At 35.5% G+C, this 18,785-nt stretch overlaps 1 protein-coding gene across 4 annotated transcripts in view; it reads right to left on the reverse strand.

The window, feature by feature from the left end:
• Positions 1-18,785, reverse strand: part of SNTG1 (syntrophin gamma 1) — an 836,056-nt gene that overhangs the window by 325,379 nt on the left and 491,892 nt on the right. For all 4 annotated transcript variants that reach the window (XM_076005316.1, XM_076005315.1, XM_076005314.1 and 1 more), the window contains one exon: positions 1,063-1,119. In XM_076005316.1, the coding sequence (XP_075861431.1) occupies positions 1,063-1,119 (57 nt within the window). The remainder of the gene's footprint in view (positions 1-1,062; positions 1,120-18,785) is intronic.

Genomic DNA, 18,785 nt, shown 5'->3' on the forward strand with positions numbered 1-18,785 from the left:
TGGTATAGTTTCCACATCCTAAAATTTGCTCTGCATGCCTCCCTAGTAGGTGTCAGATAAAGTGAAAGTACAAAATACATTTTAAAACTAATGTTTTATATAGTAATATTCTTATCACTGATAATACAACTGTATTGCATATTGATCTTTTTTCTGAGTCATTTTTTTTGCAAAGTTGATTAGAGCTGATATTGACAAATTTTAGACTTCTGCTTTCCAGGAATATATGACTTCAGCTGTCCTAAAATTTCATGAAATGTGTACTCAAGATGTTTAAATGATTTTAACCGTACATAAGTAAAATGTCTAACCCAAGAATCAAGATAAAGTTAAGTTTCATTTATCTGTACAAAGATGTAGGTTTGTTAAGGGCATGAAAGTCACTGAGTTCAATATTTATATAATTTCTTATCCTTTCAAAATTTCTCTTTTGTTTCAATTATAATAAATTTGTGGTACATCTCTAATAGTCACTAAAATACAGAAATAAAAGCCCTTTTAAAATGTAATAATAAATTAAAATGAACAGATATAGTCAGTTTTAATATAAGTCATATGCTAAAAGTTTGAGTCTATCCTATATGCTTGGCATTGTAAAATGAGATTTACTGATTTCTTTAATAAAAAATGAAAAATAAAACAAAGAGCAAGGTGAATAGAATACAATTAATTCTTCACTTGCTATCAAGGCTTATTATTAATAGTACGAAACTTGTTATTGTTCCATTTACTGCAGATCAGCATTTACTACTCTAGTTGGTTAGAGGAAGATAAGCACAAAGCAATATCATATGTAAAATTATAGAAGAAACCAGATAAAGAAAGTCAATGAGTTATATCCAATGCCAGGTCATATAAAATTCCCAAATCCTTTTCTAAAATTTCTAAATCCAAAGGTGAAGCACGGGCAGGGTTCTGTGAGAACTTGCCTAATTTACATCCAAGTTTAAATAAGGAGTTTGCTATAGCCATTCTTGTCTGATTATTAATCAGTAACCATTAAAATACACCAAAGTTCAGCCTCACAATGGCCTTTGTAAGGATTGACTGGAAAGATGGTACCTTTATGCTTAATCCAAATCCTCCCACTGCTTGTCTTCTGATAGTCACCGTTCTTTCCTGAAAGACAGGATTTTAAAGAGTGGTTAGTGTTTCCTAATACTTTAGTCACACACCATTTTCTTCCTCTGCCTTTTGCTTTTGAACTTTAAAAGAAGGAGAGGAAGAGAAAGAAATACTTTGTGATAGCATAAAGGCTCTAAATCTTGCAATAAAGGCAGTATTTTATAATTTTTTAACCAGAGCTCTATTTTTCAAAATGAAAGGACCTATATATAGTGTTATTATACTCGATTCTTAAAAAATATATTCTTTGCAATGATTATTTGTGACATACTTTGGAATCTTAACTTTTACACTTCTCATTTTCACATTATGTATTCTTGCTGTCTAAGAAATGACAAGTTTTAGGTCACACGAAAGTAACCAACGTCAATAGTAAATACTATCTCTGTCAGTCATGCCCCTTTGTCTGTCTCTGCGCGCGAGCCGGTGGGAGGCCGCTGCGGTCCGCACAGAAATGATTCGCGTGTGCCTCAGATGAAACGAAATAAACCGGGTTCAAATTAAGTAATTGCTTGTTTGAAAACAGAATGCATTACGTACGTCAGTAATTATGATTTGGGATTATCAATTTTCACAATTAGTTCCCCTTTTCCTTCCACAATAGAAACAATAATTCAGTCACTGGCTGGCTCGTGAAACTTAAAAATCACAAAGACGATGGGATGAGCACAAAGAGCCACACTTGGACAAACTTTGTAATTACAAACTTAAAAACCCAGCGTTGTTTTGTTAGGAGACAGTCGACTCTGCCAGGCCTACAACACGGGGCATACGCGGGGCACACTGGGAGGCGCACGTGGGGCACACTGGGAGGCGCACGCGGGGCACACTGGGAGGCGCACGCGGGGCACACTGGGAGGCGCACGCGGGGCACACTGGGAGGCGCACGCGGGGGCACGCGGAATGCATGCAGCACGCAGCACACAGCAAAGGGCTGACAGCTCGAGTTTGTAACCTGCTGCGCGTTCGAAGCCTCCTGCGCAGAAGCACTTGGAGCACTGACTCTTTTCTATTAAAGAATTCATTAACAGGAAGTTGAACATTGCAAACAATATTGGAATTGAAGTCAGAGAATATATCAATAACTCAAATATCCTGAACTAAATATGTTGGCAAGTTACTTAAGCCCTGTGAGCCTCTGTTTCCAAACAAAATGCTGATAAGTCATATATAATAATAACTTTGTTTGAAGGATTAAAATTTGTGAAGGGCCCTGGCATATAGTAGAAACTTAATATTAAAACACAAAAACAATCTATTATTCTAGACAGAATTTTAAAATAATTATCACTTAAATATACAATTCATATTTATCTACCTTATATTTAAATATTTACACAATAGAGTAGCTCAAATACTGAAGGACTCAGTTTCAGTGATAGGTGAATTAGTGACCTTTATTCTTTTAACAGTAGTAAGCAAACTGCTTTTATAAAACTTCTCATCCAACTAAACTAAAGTTCTTGGATGACAGAAACTACTTCCTTTAATCCTTTCCTGTAAGGAATAAATACTTGATTTCTTAAAATATTACCAAAACCAACCGGGCAGTCTGCAGAGACAACCCATAATCATTTGTCTTAAAATACAGATTTCAGTCAGAGCAAATGCATTTTAATTAGCAAATGGCATCATCTAAATTTTGTAGAACATCCTGTGTATCAATCATTAGTCATGAGGAAAATTCAGTAACTGTGGTTCAGTAGCTAAGTGTGCACTGAAATGCTGCTTTCCTTTTAGAGGAACAGCAAGCACATCAGGGTCCTCAACAGTCTTTACTGTGCATTTCTTTACTCAGTTCTCTACAAGTCTGCTGGCTGATCCTTGGTGGAGAATATTTATAATATGTTCCAAATCAAATTCAAAATTGCTGATCCAGAAAGGAATTTGGAGAGATTCAATAGTCAGCAGAATCTGCCCCAAATCTCAGAAACAGCACTAATTTTAATGTTTTTTTAAACACCAGGGCACATGCTCACTCCAGCCAGCACCTCCATATACTGTTGCTTCATTAGGTTACTTTTAAGAAAGTTAAGAGAAATAAGCACAACAAATTATTTCACATTATATACCCAAAATTTTAAATTGGTGACTGCAGGAGCAGGAAACATAAAGGGGCAAGCAATTGTTTTCAGTCTGGCACCTTGTTGACGTTCTTCCAGTTGTTTATGTTTGTAGTACCTCTGTCACTCCATCCCCTTTCAACCCCAAAAAGATGGAAAAAGCAAATAAGTGAACTGTTTCAAATGAGACAACACCTGGAAGCTCATCTGAAATTGTGTTAAGTTAACACATCATTAGTGCCATAAAGATTGTTGCCTGGTAACAATGCACTGTTTTTTGGGAGACCAATATATTGCTAGTTATTTTATTTTTTAAAACACAAATCCAGACTGGTGCTCCTATACACTCACATATGTAAAATGTTTTCCTTTAATCTTCCTATTCTTTACAAAATTCAAAGGATTGAGCCCAAGAATAATATTGGACTTTATGAAGATATTGCATACCTAAATAATCAGCATTAATGTTATGAAGAAGGCTTGTTTTAAATACTTAGTATTCTTTTTAGAAAAATATTATATAATTATTATAACATATGATCTCTGGAATATGATGTGGGAACAAAATGAATGTTACCAAGAAAATGTTGGCATTCTACACCCAGGTGTAGAAATACTTGAGATATATATGCAAAAGTGTTAGGAAAAAGTGGAAACAATGCAGAACTAACGAAATAATCAATTGGAAAATTGTACTGATTTTCTGTGGTAGAAACAAATTATGTGGGAAAAGATATATGGAATGTCTTTAGCTATTTTTGACAATTAAGGAAGAGAGATTAAATTTGAAAAAAGAACTAATAACAAAGATGTTAGCTTTTAATTATTAAAAATCTACTATGTGCACTAACAGCTCTCAAAGCATCTATGATCATTTATCAAAAGAGAATATGCCCTTGACTCTTTCTTCCTCAACAGGTTTCTAAAAGCTGATCTTATGCCTTGCTCACAGTTCTATCCCAAGTGTTTATCAAGGGCCTAAATCAAAGTTAGGTATTAAGGTGTTAAATGAATAAAGAGCTGTTTAAACAACTTTCCAAATAATCATCACAACAGCTCACTGGCAAAGGAAATATTCTTTTCTAATTTAGAGATTAAAAAATATGAAATGTAAGGAATTAAGATAACTTGACTAAGGTCCAAATTCTGAATGAAACCAAGGTTTCTCTAGTTCCTGCTATCCTTCCTATTTCAACAGGCCTGAGAAGAGATGGAGAATTAGGGGGAAAAAAAACAAAGCAAACAAAAATCCTCACAAAAAACCCACAAACATAGGGTACAAGTTAGTAAACAGGGAGTCAATTTTAAGAAACTTAATGTTTCCTCTCTGGGATCAGGAACTAGGTAAAGATGACCCTGATTACCACTATTCTTCATTGCCCTACTTGAAGTCCTAGCTAGTGCAATACAACAAGAATATGAAATAAAAGGCTTACAGATTGGAGAGAAAGAAAGAAAATTTGCTTTGTTCTGTGTCTATGTAGAAAATACCATAGAATCAACAAAAATCTCCTGCACTAATAAGTAATTATAACAAGGTAACATTAATACAAGGTTAATATATAAAAGTCAATTGCTTTCCTATACATCAGCAATGAGAAATTGGAATTTGAAATTAAAAGCACAATACTACTTATAATAGCACACAATGGAAGGAAAATATGTTGCTATAATTCAAATGAAATGACTACAGGATTTATATATGAAAACTAAAAAATCTGAAGAAAAATATCAAAGCTGATCAAAATAAATGGAGAGATATTCCATATTCATGGATTGGAAGACTCAATATTTTTGATATGTCAATTCCTCCCAACTTGATTCATAGAATTAATGAAATCCCAACAAAATCTCAGCAAGCTATTTGCGTATATCAACAAATTGATTCTAAGATTTAAATGGAAAGCCAAAAGACCTATAATATCCAACAAAATATTGAAGAAGACAAATAAAGCTGGAGGACTCAGGATGCTTGACTCAGGACTTAATTATAAAGTTACAGTAATTGAGAAAGCATGATATTTTTTAAAGAATAAACAAATAGAACAGAAGATGAATTAAACAGAACAGAGAGCCAAAATATGGAAAAAATAACAACCAAAAAATAGAATAAACTATCAATATTGAAAAAGGTATCTAGACATAGATGTTACACCCTTCACAAAAATTATCACAGAACAGATCATAGAACTAAATATAAAAAAATGCAATATTATAAAAATTCTAGAATAAAACATAGGAGATAATCCATGTGACCTTGTGTTTGGCAATACATTTTTAGATACAACACCAAAAGCAGAGTCCATAAAAAAAGCTGATTATTTAGGATATATTAAAATTAGAAACTTCTGCTTTGTGAAATATATCCCACTAAGATAATGAAAAGACAAGCCACAAACTGGAGGAAAATATTTGTAAATCATACATCTGATAAAGGATGTGTATCCAAAATACACAAAGAACTCATAACACTCAATAAGAAAACAAATAACCCAATTGAAAAATGACCAAAATATTGAACACTGTACCAAAAAAGATATACGAATGACAAGTAAGCAGATGAAGAGATGCTCAATATCATTTATCATTAGGGAATTGCAAATTAAAACAACAATGAGATAACATTATACACTTATTAGAAGGGCTAAAATTGAAAACTTTGACAATACCAAATACTGGTATTTAATCAAAGAATAAAATGTGGCATATATATACCATGGAGTACTATTCAGCTCTAAGAAACAATGGTGATATAGCACATCTTATATTTTCCTGGTTAGAGCTGGAACCCATATTACTAAGTGAAGTATCCCAAGAATGGAAAAACAAGCACCACATATACTCACCAGCAAACTGGTATTAACTGAGTAACATGTAAGTGGACACATAGGTACTACAGTAATAGGGTATTGGGGAGGGGGGGTATATGCATACATAATGAGTGAGATGTGCACCATCTGGGAGATGGTCATGCTGGAGACTCAGACTTGTGGGGGGAGGGGGGAAAGGGCATTTATTGAAACCTTAAAATCTGTACCCCCATAATATGCCAAAATAAAAAAAAAATGGGAAAAAAAAGAATTCTGGTCAAGGGTAATTCTCAATACTTATTGGTGAGTATTCAAAAGTAAGTTGGGCAGCTTTTTACAAAGCTAAATCTAGTCTTAGAATATGATCCAGGAATTGCACTCCTGCCTGCATGCAGATATTTATAGCCGCTGTGTCTGTTATCATCTGTAACTACAAGCGACCAACCAAGATGTTGTTCAATAGGTCAATGGATAAACAAACTGTGGTATATCTTTACAGTGTACCATTTAAAAAACGAAGTTTCAAGCTTCAAAAATACATAGAGATGATGTGCTAACATAGGTTTGTCAATTGTAACAAATGTGCAACTGTAATGGAGTTGTTGATAATATGGGAGTCTGTATATGTATGGGGATAGGAAATACTGGAGAATCTCCTTATCTTCTTCTAAATTTTTTTTGTGAAGCTAAAACTGCTCTAAAAAGTAAAATCTTGGAAATGGAAACAGAGAAACCATAAATGTATATTGCTAGATGGAAGGAAGCAGTCTAAAAAGGCTGCATACTCGGATTACCCTTCTACGACATTCTGGAAAGATACAATTATAGAGAAGGTGAAATGATTAGTGGCTTCTAGGGCTTCAGGAGACGGGGAAAGATTGAACAGGTGAATCACAGGGGATTTTTAGGACAATGAAACTGTCCTATATGATATTATAATACTGATTACATCACATTATGTGTCATCAAAACCCATCAAGCTTCAGAAAACAGAGAGTAAACCTTCATGTATGCAAACTTTTAAAAATCATTTAGATCAAAAGAAGAAATGCAGTCTGTGAGAAGATAATTGAACTGCATTACAAATGTATGTTTCAAGGTCACTGATGGGGGAGGAGGAAGATGTGCTGAGCTAAGTAACTGTGGAAATAAATGGAGTCTGTAAGGCCAAAGGCTAAAGGCTAAAGGAACTGCACATGGAACTGTGTTCTAGTTAATAATATTGTTTTCCATGAGGGTATGGATTAATAATTTCAATACTGCTGTACATGTATATTGAAATTAAACAAGTAAATTAATGGTGGATGTCAAGGGAGCCAGGTTTCTTACTGTCATAGAGAAATTTATACATCAGCAAGAAGAGGAGGCTAGATTGATCCATGAGGAAAAGAAAATTAGTTGGAAACATCAATATAAACTCATCCTTTGCTTGATATAGTCACTGATGGTTATGTGTAAAATATAAATATGTTACTATACACAGGCTTTTCTTTTTTAAAACAGTTTTATTGAGATATAATTCATGTACCAATAAATTCATCCATCTAAAGTGCACTTTTCAATGGCTTTTAGTACAGTCACAGAGTTATACATCCATCACCACAATCAATTTTGGAACTCACTCTGTGTTTCTCAAAAAAGTAACCCCATACCCATCAGCTACTATCCTTCATCCCAGCTATAGGCATCCACTAATCTAATTTAGTCTCTATAGATTTACCTACTATAGATTTACCTCTATAGATTTACCTAACCCATTTCATATAAATGGGTTCACACCATATGTAGTCCTTTTTGTCTGGCTTGTTACCACTTTGTTTTCAAGGTCATTCATGCTGTAGCATGTATCAATACTCATTTTTTTTTTTTTTTTTTTTTTTTTGAGACAGAGTCTCACTTTGTTGCCCTGGCTAGAGTGAGTGCCGTGGCATCAACCTAGCTCACAGCAACCTCAAACTCCTGGGCTCAAGCAATCCTGCTGCCTCAGCCTCCCGAGTAGCTGGGACTACAGGCATGCGCCACCATGCCCGGCTAATTTTTTGTATATATATTTTTAGTCGGTCAATTAATTTCTTTCTATTTTTAGTAGAGATGGGGTCTCGCTCAGGCTGGTTTTGAACTCCTGACCTCAACAATCCGCCCACCTCGGCCTCCCAGAGTGCTAGGATTACAGGCGTGAGCCACCACGCCCAGCCAATACTCATTTTTAAATTATCAAATAACACTCTACTGCACAGGTATACCAAAGTTTATTTGTTCATTCCTTCATTGATGTACACTTGAGTTGTTTATGTTATTTGGCTATTATGAATAAAGTTGCTGTGAAAATTTGTGTGCAAATATTTTTTGTGGACATAGTGTTTATTGCTCTTGAGTATAATACCAAGGAGTAAAATTGGTAATTGTTAGATTTCCAATGTGGCGACACCATTTTACCCTCCCACTAACAGTGTATGAGTATTTCAGTTTCTCCATATCCTCACTAACCCTTATCATTTGTCTTGTTGATAATAACTATCCTAATAGATATAAAGGTTTACTCATTGAAGTGTAGAAAACTACACTATATGCCTTTCCTTGATGGCATTTTTTATTTTGCTTATTGGCCACCTATATGTTTTCTTTAGAGAAATGTCTGTTCAAATTATTTGGCCATTTTTTGGTTGCCCATTTATTACTGAGTCACAAGATTTTCTTTTTACTCATTCTAGATACAAAGCTCATATGAAATCTATGATTTGTAAAACTATTCTCCCGTTTTATGTGGTATCTTTGTACATTATTGATGGTGCTCTTTGAAGCACAGAAGTTTTTAGTTTTGATGATGTACACTTATCTATTTTATTTTTGTTGCCCACATTTCTGGTGTCACATGTACAAAGCCATTACCTTTGTACATGACAATGTCTTACACCTATGTTTTCTTCTAATAGGTTTAGCTCTTAAATTTTCAATTCATTTTGAATTAATTTGTGTATGTGGTGTGAGGGATATGACCAAATTCATTATTATGCATGTGACTATCCAGTTGTCACAGTACCATTTGATGAAAAGACAAGTCTTTCCCCATTGGTTTTGGCACCCTTGCTAAAAATCAATTGACCATAAATTTGAGAGTTTATTTCTGAACTCTCAATTCTGTATCATTGATTTGTATGTCTATCCTTCTGTCAGTACTATACTGTCTATATTACTGGCTATTCATAGTTAGTTTTGAAATCAGGAAATGTGAATGCTCATACTCCTTTCTTTTTTTTTTTTTTTTTCTTATTTTAAACAATGTGAAATACTTTATTGAATCAAAAGCAAATAAACAAACAAGCAAACATCTCAGGGAAACAGAAAGCCCAGATTCTGAGTATCCTTGCAGTTGGCTATTCTAGGTTACTTGCATTTTCATATGAATTTTAGGGTCAGCTTGTCTATGCCTCCAAAGGACTTTGCTGGTATTTCAATAGGGTTGATAGTTAGGTCGATTTGGGGATCATTATTATGTTAACAGTATTAAGTCTTTAAACCCATGAAAATAGGATGTCTTTCAATCTGTCTTCTTTAATTTCTTCACTCGGTTTTTTAGTTTGCAGAGTATATATTTTGTACTCTTGTTAAATTTATTCCTCAGTATTTTAATTTTTGAAGCTATTTTAAATAAGCAACACCCTTTAAAATTTAGCCTCCCTTGGTCCTAAGGAAGTAATAGCATTCCTTCTGGGAAGGCTTAGGCATTAAATTCACCTTTCTAGATAATTTTACAAAAAGCTAAGTAGTTAAGGAGCATAATTTATAAAACATATCTGTTTCTTACGGGCTTTTTAAAAAAATCGCATTTATAGCACTTCTGGGGTGTCTTACTGTATCCCCTCTGACTTGTTTCCTTGGCAAGCTCCAAGGCTGCTGCTTCTCTTGCCACAAGTGCAGTGCACGACGGGGACTGTGTGAAATTTAAATATTCCCTGTCCTGTGTTGCAGAGAGTTGAGAATTGCATGATTCCACTTTTGTTTTCCTCACCACTTAAAAAATACCTGAAATTCCCATCTCTATAGTTTTATTCTTACAAATGAACATCTGTAATGTAAACAGAGGCACAGTAATGCTAAATACCTTGACAAAGTTCATTCAGTGGTGACTCTTCTGGACTGAAGAGCAGATACCTGGAACCGTGCACATGTGCTCCCCATGCTCTGTTCTGCCTCCTATTTCTTAATTCTTGCCAAGAGGGAAATGGCTCTGAGGAGTCCAGTATTAAACATCTCTATTTCCTTTTGTCTAATCTACTGTTTCTTTAACTGATAATTGTACATGGAATCTCTAATTGATTTAGACAAAGATATATCTAAAAGGCTGTGTGAAACAAAGTTTCAGTAAATTTTAATCACCTAAGGAATTGTGCTTGAATATATTATCCCCACAAGACCTCATGGCATATTACAAAAAGAACCCTTGAGTAAGATTTTGTCCTAGAATATTCTTGAATTATTAGGTGAAAATATATTTGAATATTTATATTAGAGTCTATTATTTCCTTTAACACTGTTTTCAATAATTCAGTTTTCAAACTAGATTCATACCATTTGTAAATATTGATATTTAATAGTATTATTATGTTTGTATTTCTGCAATGTTCAATATTTTATTTACTAGAATTGGCTTGTAAATTTAAATTATTATAAAATAATGGTTGTGATAGTCACTTTTGTCATAAAGCTGATTTAGAGGGGAATTATAGTAGTATTAATCATTAACCTTAACTTTTGCTTTTAGTGAGATCTTTATTGTGGGTGGGAAATTTCATGTAGATATCTCTCTATATATATGCACAGAGATATCTATCTATATGTGTGTGTGTGTACATATATATATATATATATATATATATATATATATATGTATATATCTCCCACAGTATCTGTGAGGGGTTGGTCCCAGGACCCCCTTCAGATACCGAAATCTTTAGAAGTTCAAGTCCCATATATAAGATGGTGTAGTATTCACATATAACCTATAGACATCTCCCTGTATACTTTAAATTATCTCTAGATTATGTATAATACTTAATACAATGTAAATGCTATATAAATCAATGCTATATAAATCATTGCATATTTTTCAAATTTTGTATTATATTTTACTGTTGTATTATTTTTTTTTCCATAACATTTTTGATCTCACAGGACTGGAAGTGCTCTGGGTGTCAGTGAATGAGTGGTGAGTGAATGTGAAGGCCTAGGATATTATTACATTATTGTTTATAATGACTTTATAAACACTGGGCACTTAAGCTGCACTAAATTTTTTTAAATTATTTCTTTTTTAGTAATAAATCAACCTTAGCTTACTTTAGCTTTTTTACTTTATAAACTTTTAAGTGTTTTTCAACATTTTGACTTTGTTGTAATAACACAATTTAAAGCACAAACACGTTGTATAGCAGTATAAAAATATTTTCTCTTTTAATATCTTTAATCTATAAGCTTTTTTATTTTTACTTTTTTAAAAATTTTACACTTTCTTTTTAGAAGCTAAGACACACATACACACATTGGCCTAAGCCTACACAGGGTCATGATCACAAAGGCATCACCAGGCAGTAGGCATGTTTTTGCTCCATTATAATCCTATGGGACCAACTTCACAGCTGTTCTTTCTTGACTAAAATGTGTGAGGCAGTGTATAACTGTATAAATACATACACACATAAGTGTATAAATATATATAGCTGTCTCTATATGAGTATATACAGCTATATACTCATACATACATATATATATATATATATATATAGAGAGAGAGAGAGAGAGAGAGAGAGAGAGAGAGAGAGAGAGAAAGAGAGCTGTCTCTTCAAATGGTACCGTAACAACTGGATATTCACATGCATGATAATGAATTTGAACACTTTCCTCACACCACATACAAAAATTCATTCAAAACATATACATACTTATATATGTAAGTGTATTCTTGCTCTTTCAGCTGAGAGGGCCTAAAAGAAATGACATCCCATAATATAGTTTTTAAAAACACTGTTTTGACCCAATGTTGAAGTCCAGGCCAAAGGCTAGTCGGTTTGACTTTTAGAGCAGCCAGTTAAGTCCATGCTTCCAACCACCTCCCTTACTGGGCTCTCACACTATCGATCCCTCTGCCTTAATCACTCCAGGGGCAGTCAGTAGAAAACCACGGAAAGTCCCTGCCCTAGAGTGACATTGAAACTATTCAAATGACCCAATCTTAACTGGCACCCTTGCCTTGCCACGCCCATTTCCTCCCCTGGAAACCACAGTAAAGACTCTGCCCAGAGATCCCCTCCCTCTGCCTGTGGCTGGACCTGCTGCTTCCTTTGAGTGGCCTTCTGTGGCGCTTTCCAGAAAGCTGTGACTGACAAGACTGTAAACCCTCCTCTGGCTTCTCTTGACTTGTGTCTGGTTCATCATCTCTCACGCAAGGTAATATGATGAAAACACACTCCAGGTAGCGACCAGCACAACTAGCCCCAGAATTCTTAGTTTCTAATACCATTTCCCAATGAATGAACCCGAGCTCCTTGGGAAAGTGTCTGACAATAGTTCTAGGACAATGCACAAGACGAACCTGAAGCCTTTTGTAGTGTCAGGAAGGAAATGCTCCCCAAATTCCACTTTGCTGGGGTACGTCAAAGGGGCACAGAAACCAACTGAAAGAGCTGCCAGTCACCAATGCTGGAACCATTTGAAAAATAGAATAAAGTGGTCTTGGAATGTAACTTCATGTATAAATATCCATGAGTCCTCATTGATATAAGTGAATAATTAAATAAATAAATGAGGGAGAATAGATACATCTCCAACACAGGAATTTCAAATAATCGATATAAATACTCTGTACTCAAGGGGGCGAAGTGTGGCTTCCCACTCCTTAAGCATGGGCTGTGCACAGTGACTTCCCTCTAGGAAGCGCAGCGTGCAAAGCCTGGTGCAGGGCAGAGAATAACGTCAGAGTGGAAAACCTGACAAATGCGACCTGAGCCAGGTCATTCTGGCTCAGGTCAACGTTGACAGTCACAATGATTGCATTTACTGTTGACATGATGTGACTAAATTGGCAGTTACCTCTGAGATCTTCCTGCCCAAAACATATAACTTCATTCTCACCATGAGAAAAACATCATACAAAAACAAACAGTATCTCACAAACACCTGACCAGTAAGTACTCCTCAAAACTGGTAAGATCATCAAAAACAAGAGAAGCCTGTGAAACTGTCACAGCCAAGAGGTGCCTGAGGAGACACGGGACTACATACGATGTGGTGTCCTGGGTGGGAACCTTGACAACAGCTGGAAACTAAGGAACACGGAACACACTAAGGGCTTTAGTTGGAGGCTACATATCAGAATTTGCTCATTCACTGTAACTGACGTACCATACTAATGTAAGATATTAGCAATAGGAGAACCTGGGTGTGTGGTACCTCTTTGAATGATCTTTGCCATTTTTCTGTAAATCTAAAACTATCCTAAAAAATAAAATGCATTTTTTAATGGGGAAATTAAATTTAGTGAAGACTTCCTGCATTGTAAATGCACTTGCATCACAGAAGAATAGAAAGTGACAACTGGGATTTAAGCATTTGTCCAGTTCTCTCCTCACTACTCCGTACCTTATTCTGACACTCCTATTGCACCTTCAATGTGGTCTCTCTGACTTAAATGTCTCCCTCATTTTTTAACCAATAGAGTCAGAGTGACCTTTCTTTCATGTAATTAGGCTTTTATTTAATACTTAATTTTGTTTATATGTTTGTTTAAAGTAATGTGTGCACATAGTGTTAAAAGTCTAATAGTTCTACAAGTCATGTACTAACAGCAAAAAATTTCTTTCTGCACTTATCCCCCCTTAGACTCCCCCAGATGCAACTCTTGTACCATTTTCTTGTTCCATTTCTTATGATTCATTTCACATTTCTAAATAATATGCTTAGCTTGTGATTTATTGATCTTTCATCGTAAGATAGTATTTCTATTACAAAAAGAGATTGATTCATCATAAATGATGCTACACACATACTTCTACTACCCCGTTTTCACCTATAGAGATAATTATGATTTTAGTGAGTCAGTATTCAATGTTTGCATAATTATTATTTTGAAATATTCACACCTGAGCCAATGAGTATAACATAATTACATTTCAATCTTGTACAATTCTTAACATTTCCTTAATTGCAGAAATGCCTTTTAAAATTTCCCTAGCTTTCTATATACTTACCATGAAATCAGTTTTCACAAAATGAGAAAACTCCTCCCAGTAAAATCGAACAGATAACATTTTCAATCATATGATTATTTGATCATCTGTTTGTTTTGATATACCTCCCTCCTGGACTCATACATCCTCCTGTTCCAATACCAGCTAATTGAGTTCTTGGCATGCTGTACAGTCGTCACTCTGAGACTTCTATTCATGTCTTTCCTGGGAATGTGTACCACATCTCCTCTGCACGGGATTTCTTTCCTGGCTTGAAGGCTGCTTTTTCTTAATTGACTCCTTCAGTTTGTTTATTCGTGAGCATTGCTCATTCATGTATGGCATAAAAATAATAGTGGCAGCTATATATGTAATACACGGCCAGACTTTTAATTGGAGCACCTTACAGATGCAGTCTGAGTGGCTTGAGGAACTTCCAGTCAATACTTGGAAAGGTTTTCTCTTGAGATTGTCTTTTATTTTAATTATTTTTATTTTTTCTGAAAGGCAGCTTCCCTTTACTTGCCAAGGACTTACAAACCTAGCTGCTGTATTCTGGGAGAGGAATAATGGTGAAGGATGGTACCTGGGACATCTCACCATTCATCCCACATTTTTAATCCCTTTACTTTCAGTGCAATGCCTCACCGCAGCCTCACCTGGACCACATTCCCAGAACATTGAATTCACTCACACCAAAAGCAAATATGTATATTTACTTGTAAAGGAAAAAGAAAATCTCAGGACCACCCCTCAAGTCATTATGGGAAGGTAAGGGCAAGCCTGGAGGCTGAGCGATGCAAAACCTCCTTCCAAATGCATAGACTAATAACGTTATGCATTAGTCACCTCCTTAGTTAAAGGGGGAAGAGGCCTGAGGCATCTACAAGGACTGCCCACACACACCATTCATAAGGTAATTATTTGCTGGCCCCCCATAAACAACAACATGCAAATTGTAATTCTAGGTCTGTAGGCTAAGTCTAGCTCCTAAAAGTAAAGTCTGTTTGATTCCACATTGATAATGTTGATTATAACTTATCTTCTCAGGTGCAGAACAGAGACATTCTTCTACCTACTGAGGTACATCTACATAATTTATGCTTCTTTCACTCCATTTTGACTTCTAACATCCACCTTATTTTATGTAAAATATAGATTTCCTGCGCCTCACAATAATACAGCCTAGGAAATCTGACTGCCCACCCCCTTCTCCTTTGTTTTCTCTGTGTGCTCTATCCCGTTCTATCACTGAGTTCCCAAATCCCACTTCTGAAAAAATCACAGATATGCATGTGGTTTGTGGTTTTCCTGGCATATCCTCAAACTTTGAGTTGCCTCCATTGATTGAGATCTTTGCCTCGGTCGCTTATTTTGGGTTGTCAACTGTCAGGGCCAGACCCAGGGGAAGGACCACCAGCTGTGGCAGGAAATCCAGCTGTCTGAAACCTTGGGCAGCGGTTCAGTCAGTCTCTCTATCTCTAGCTCATCCCTGAATCCAGGACTTCAGAAGAAACTTGGACTTCAAATTCTTGAGGCTTTTCACTATTTGAAGTCAGGGATCTGACCATGTTGCATGGTCTCCCTAACCCCTGGTCAGACAGTCAGATTGTAGCTTTCTCTGACAAGTTATCTCTCATCCCATCAAATTTTTACCAGTTTCCACAAGGTGGTTTTGTTTTTCTCTTTATTTTTCACATCTCTCATTTGCTTTATGCCTCTCTTTGACTTTGTTTATATTAATAGATTTTGCTCAAACTACTGAGATTCACTACATGTACTGAACCTTATGTGATTGATTTCCATGAAGATTATCCTGTCTTCATAGTTGACCTAAAAATAACACCTAAGTGAATATAATCACCATATTTCTCTGTGAGATAGCACTTATCTGCTGTGTTCCTTGGATGAATAGTTGTAAACACTCTTTAGCAACAATATGAAGGGCAAGGATAAAGATGTGAGAGTGAGTATAAAATTAAAGGTCTTATAGTCATGTTAAGGGCAAAAAATGAGTGAGGTAATGAACTTTTGGAAAAGGAATAAGAAAGGATAAAAATTCAATGATAAAAATTCAGAATAATGGCCAACAAACATATGAAAAAATGCTCAACATCTCTAATCATCAGGGAAATGCAAATCAAAACTGCAATGAGATATCACCTATCTCCAGTAAGAATGGCCTTTATCAAAAAGTCCCCAAACAATAAATGCTGGCATGGATGCGCAGAAATAGGAACACTCCTACACTGCTGGTGGGACTGCAAACTAGTTCAACCTCTGTGGAAAGCCATATGGAGATACCTTAAAGCGATAAAGTAGATCTACCATTTGATCCAGCAATTCCACTACTGGGCATCTACCCAAAAGATCAAAAGTCACTTTATGAAAAAGACACCTGCACTCAAATGTTTATAGCAGCACAATTCACAATCGCAAAGTTGTGTTAACAACCCAAGTGCCCATCAATACACTTGGGTTATTAATCCACACTTGAGTGGATTAATAAAATGTGGTATACCATGGAGTACTATTCAACTTTAAGAAACAATGGTGATCTAGCACCTCTTGTATTTTCCTGGATAAAGCTGGAGCCCATTCTACTAGGTGAAGTATCTCAAGAATGGAAAAACAAGCACCACATGTACTCACCAGCAAATTGGTATTAATGGATCAACACCTAAGTGGACATATAGGAATAACATTTATCGGGCGTTGGGCAGGTAGGAGGGGGGAGAAGGGGATGGGTATATACAAACACAATGAGTGAGATGTGCAACATTTGGGGGATGGTCACGCTTCAAGCTCTGACTCGAGGCGGGAGGGGGGCATGGGCAATATACGAAACCTTAACATTTTTACCCCCTTAATATGGTGAAATAAAAAAAAATGAGAGAGAATTTAAAAAAAAAATTAATGTAGCTTAAATGCAGAATTCAAACCCAGGAGAAATTAGAGGATTTTTCTTTTTTGTCAGAAACATTGAATATTTCAAATATTTGTTGAGTAGCTATTAAATACTAGGCACTGTTCTACATGCTATAGATACAACAGAACACAAAATAGATTTTAAAAATTCCTGCTTGTTAGGTGCTCACATTCTAGTTGGAAGAGAATAATCACAATAAGTGATCTAGGAAAAAATAATCCCGGAGCATAGCAATAAAATGGGAAGAAAAGATGGCCTTTTTGAGTTGATAACATTTCAGTACAGTCTAGTTTTGGTGAGGAAGTAACAAATCATACAGATACCTTGGATGAAAGGTGCTTTGGGAGTGAGGACCATAAGTGCAAAGGCCCCAGTATACTCAGAAAATGCTGAGGCCACAGTGGCTCAAGCCAGGGAAAGATGAAGAAAATATTAGTAGGAGAAGATAATACCAGAGAGGTAAGGGCAAGAGGAGCTGTCCAACACTGGGTATTGGGGGCCAACTGTTAATTTGGCAATATGCTATGTGACTTAGAGCACCAGGGTAGGAATTTGAACACAAAGAAAATTGGGTCTGGCTAATCTTCTCAAAGGACATGTTGACTCCTGTGTGGAGAATAGACTGTTGGGGAGTAATGGGGAAGGGGCAATGATAAAATTGGGGGGACCACTTTGGAGGTTATTGTGATAATCAAGGGGACAGGTGATGATGGCTTGGGCAGGGTATTATCAATGGAAATGAAGAGGGATGACTAGACATGGATATATGCTTTATATAGACAATATTGTCATATGCAAAAATGAACAATTTTATTTCTTCCTTTCTGATATTTTTATGTCTTTTATTTCCTTGTCTTGACTTACTGCCCTGGCTAGTACCTCCAATATTATGCAGAATAGCAGTAGTGTGAGCAGTAATCCTTGCTCTCAAAGGAAAGGAGAAAGCATGCAGTATTTCAGTGTTAAGTTAGTGTTAGCTATGGATTTTTGTAGATGCTCTTTAAAGAATTGCAGAAGTTCTTCTCTATCACTGGTTTTCTTAAGAGTTTTTATCTTTTTATCATTAATTGATTACATTGACTGATTTTTCAAATATTAAAACAGTCTTACATACATAGAAAAAAATGTCTACTTGGTCATATTGTACAATTAAATATTTGGTAGAATTCTCCAACAAAACATCCTGGGCCTGGAGATTTCTTTTTTTTTCTTGGAAGTTCATTCACTACAAACTCAATTTCCTCAATCTTTATAGAGGAAATCAAATCATCTATTTCACATTGGATGAGTTGTAGTTCCTTGTGCTATTTAAGGAATTGGTGCTAATTTGTCAAACCTGTGCATGTAGAGTTGCTCATAATATTCCCTTATTTTCATTTTGGTGCCTGTGTAGGGTTTGGAATAATACCCCTGTTTTATACCTAATATTAGTTAATTTGTACCTTCAGTCTTTTTTCTTTGTCAGTCTTCCTAAAGGTTTGTCAATTTTGTTGATCTTTCCAAAGAAGTAGTTCTCTGTTTCATTGATTTCCTCTACCTATTTTCTATTTTCATTTTAATATTTCTATTCATATCTTTATTATTTACTTTCTCCTTGCTTTGTTTTGCTCTTCTTTGATGAGGTCCTTGGGGTGAG

The sequence above is a fragment of the Microcebus murinus genome, chromosome 7 (assembly GCF_040939455.1).
Source record: "Microcebus murinus isolate Inina chromosome 7, M.murinus_Inina_mat1.0, whole genome shotgun sequence".
In the NCBI taxonomy this organism is placed as follows: Eukaryota; Metazoa; Chordata; class Mammalia; order Primates; family Cheirogaleidae; genus Microcebus; species Microcebus murinus.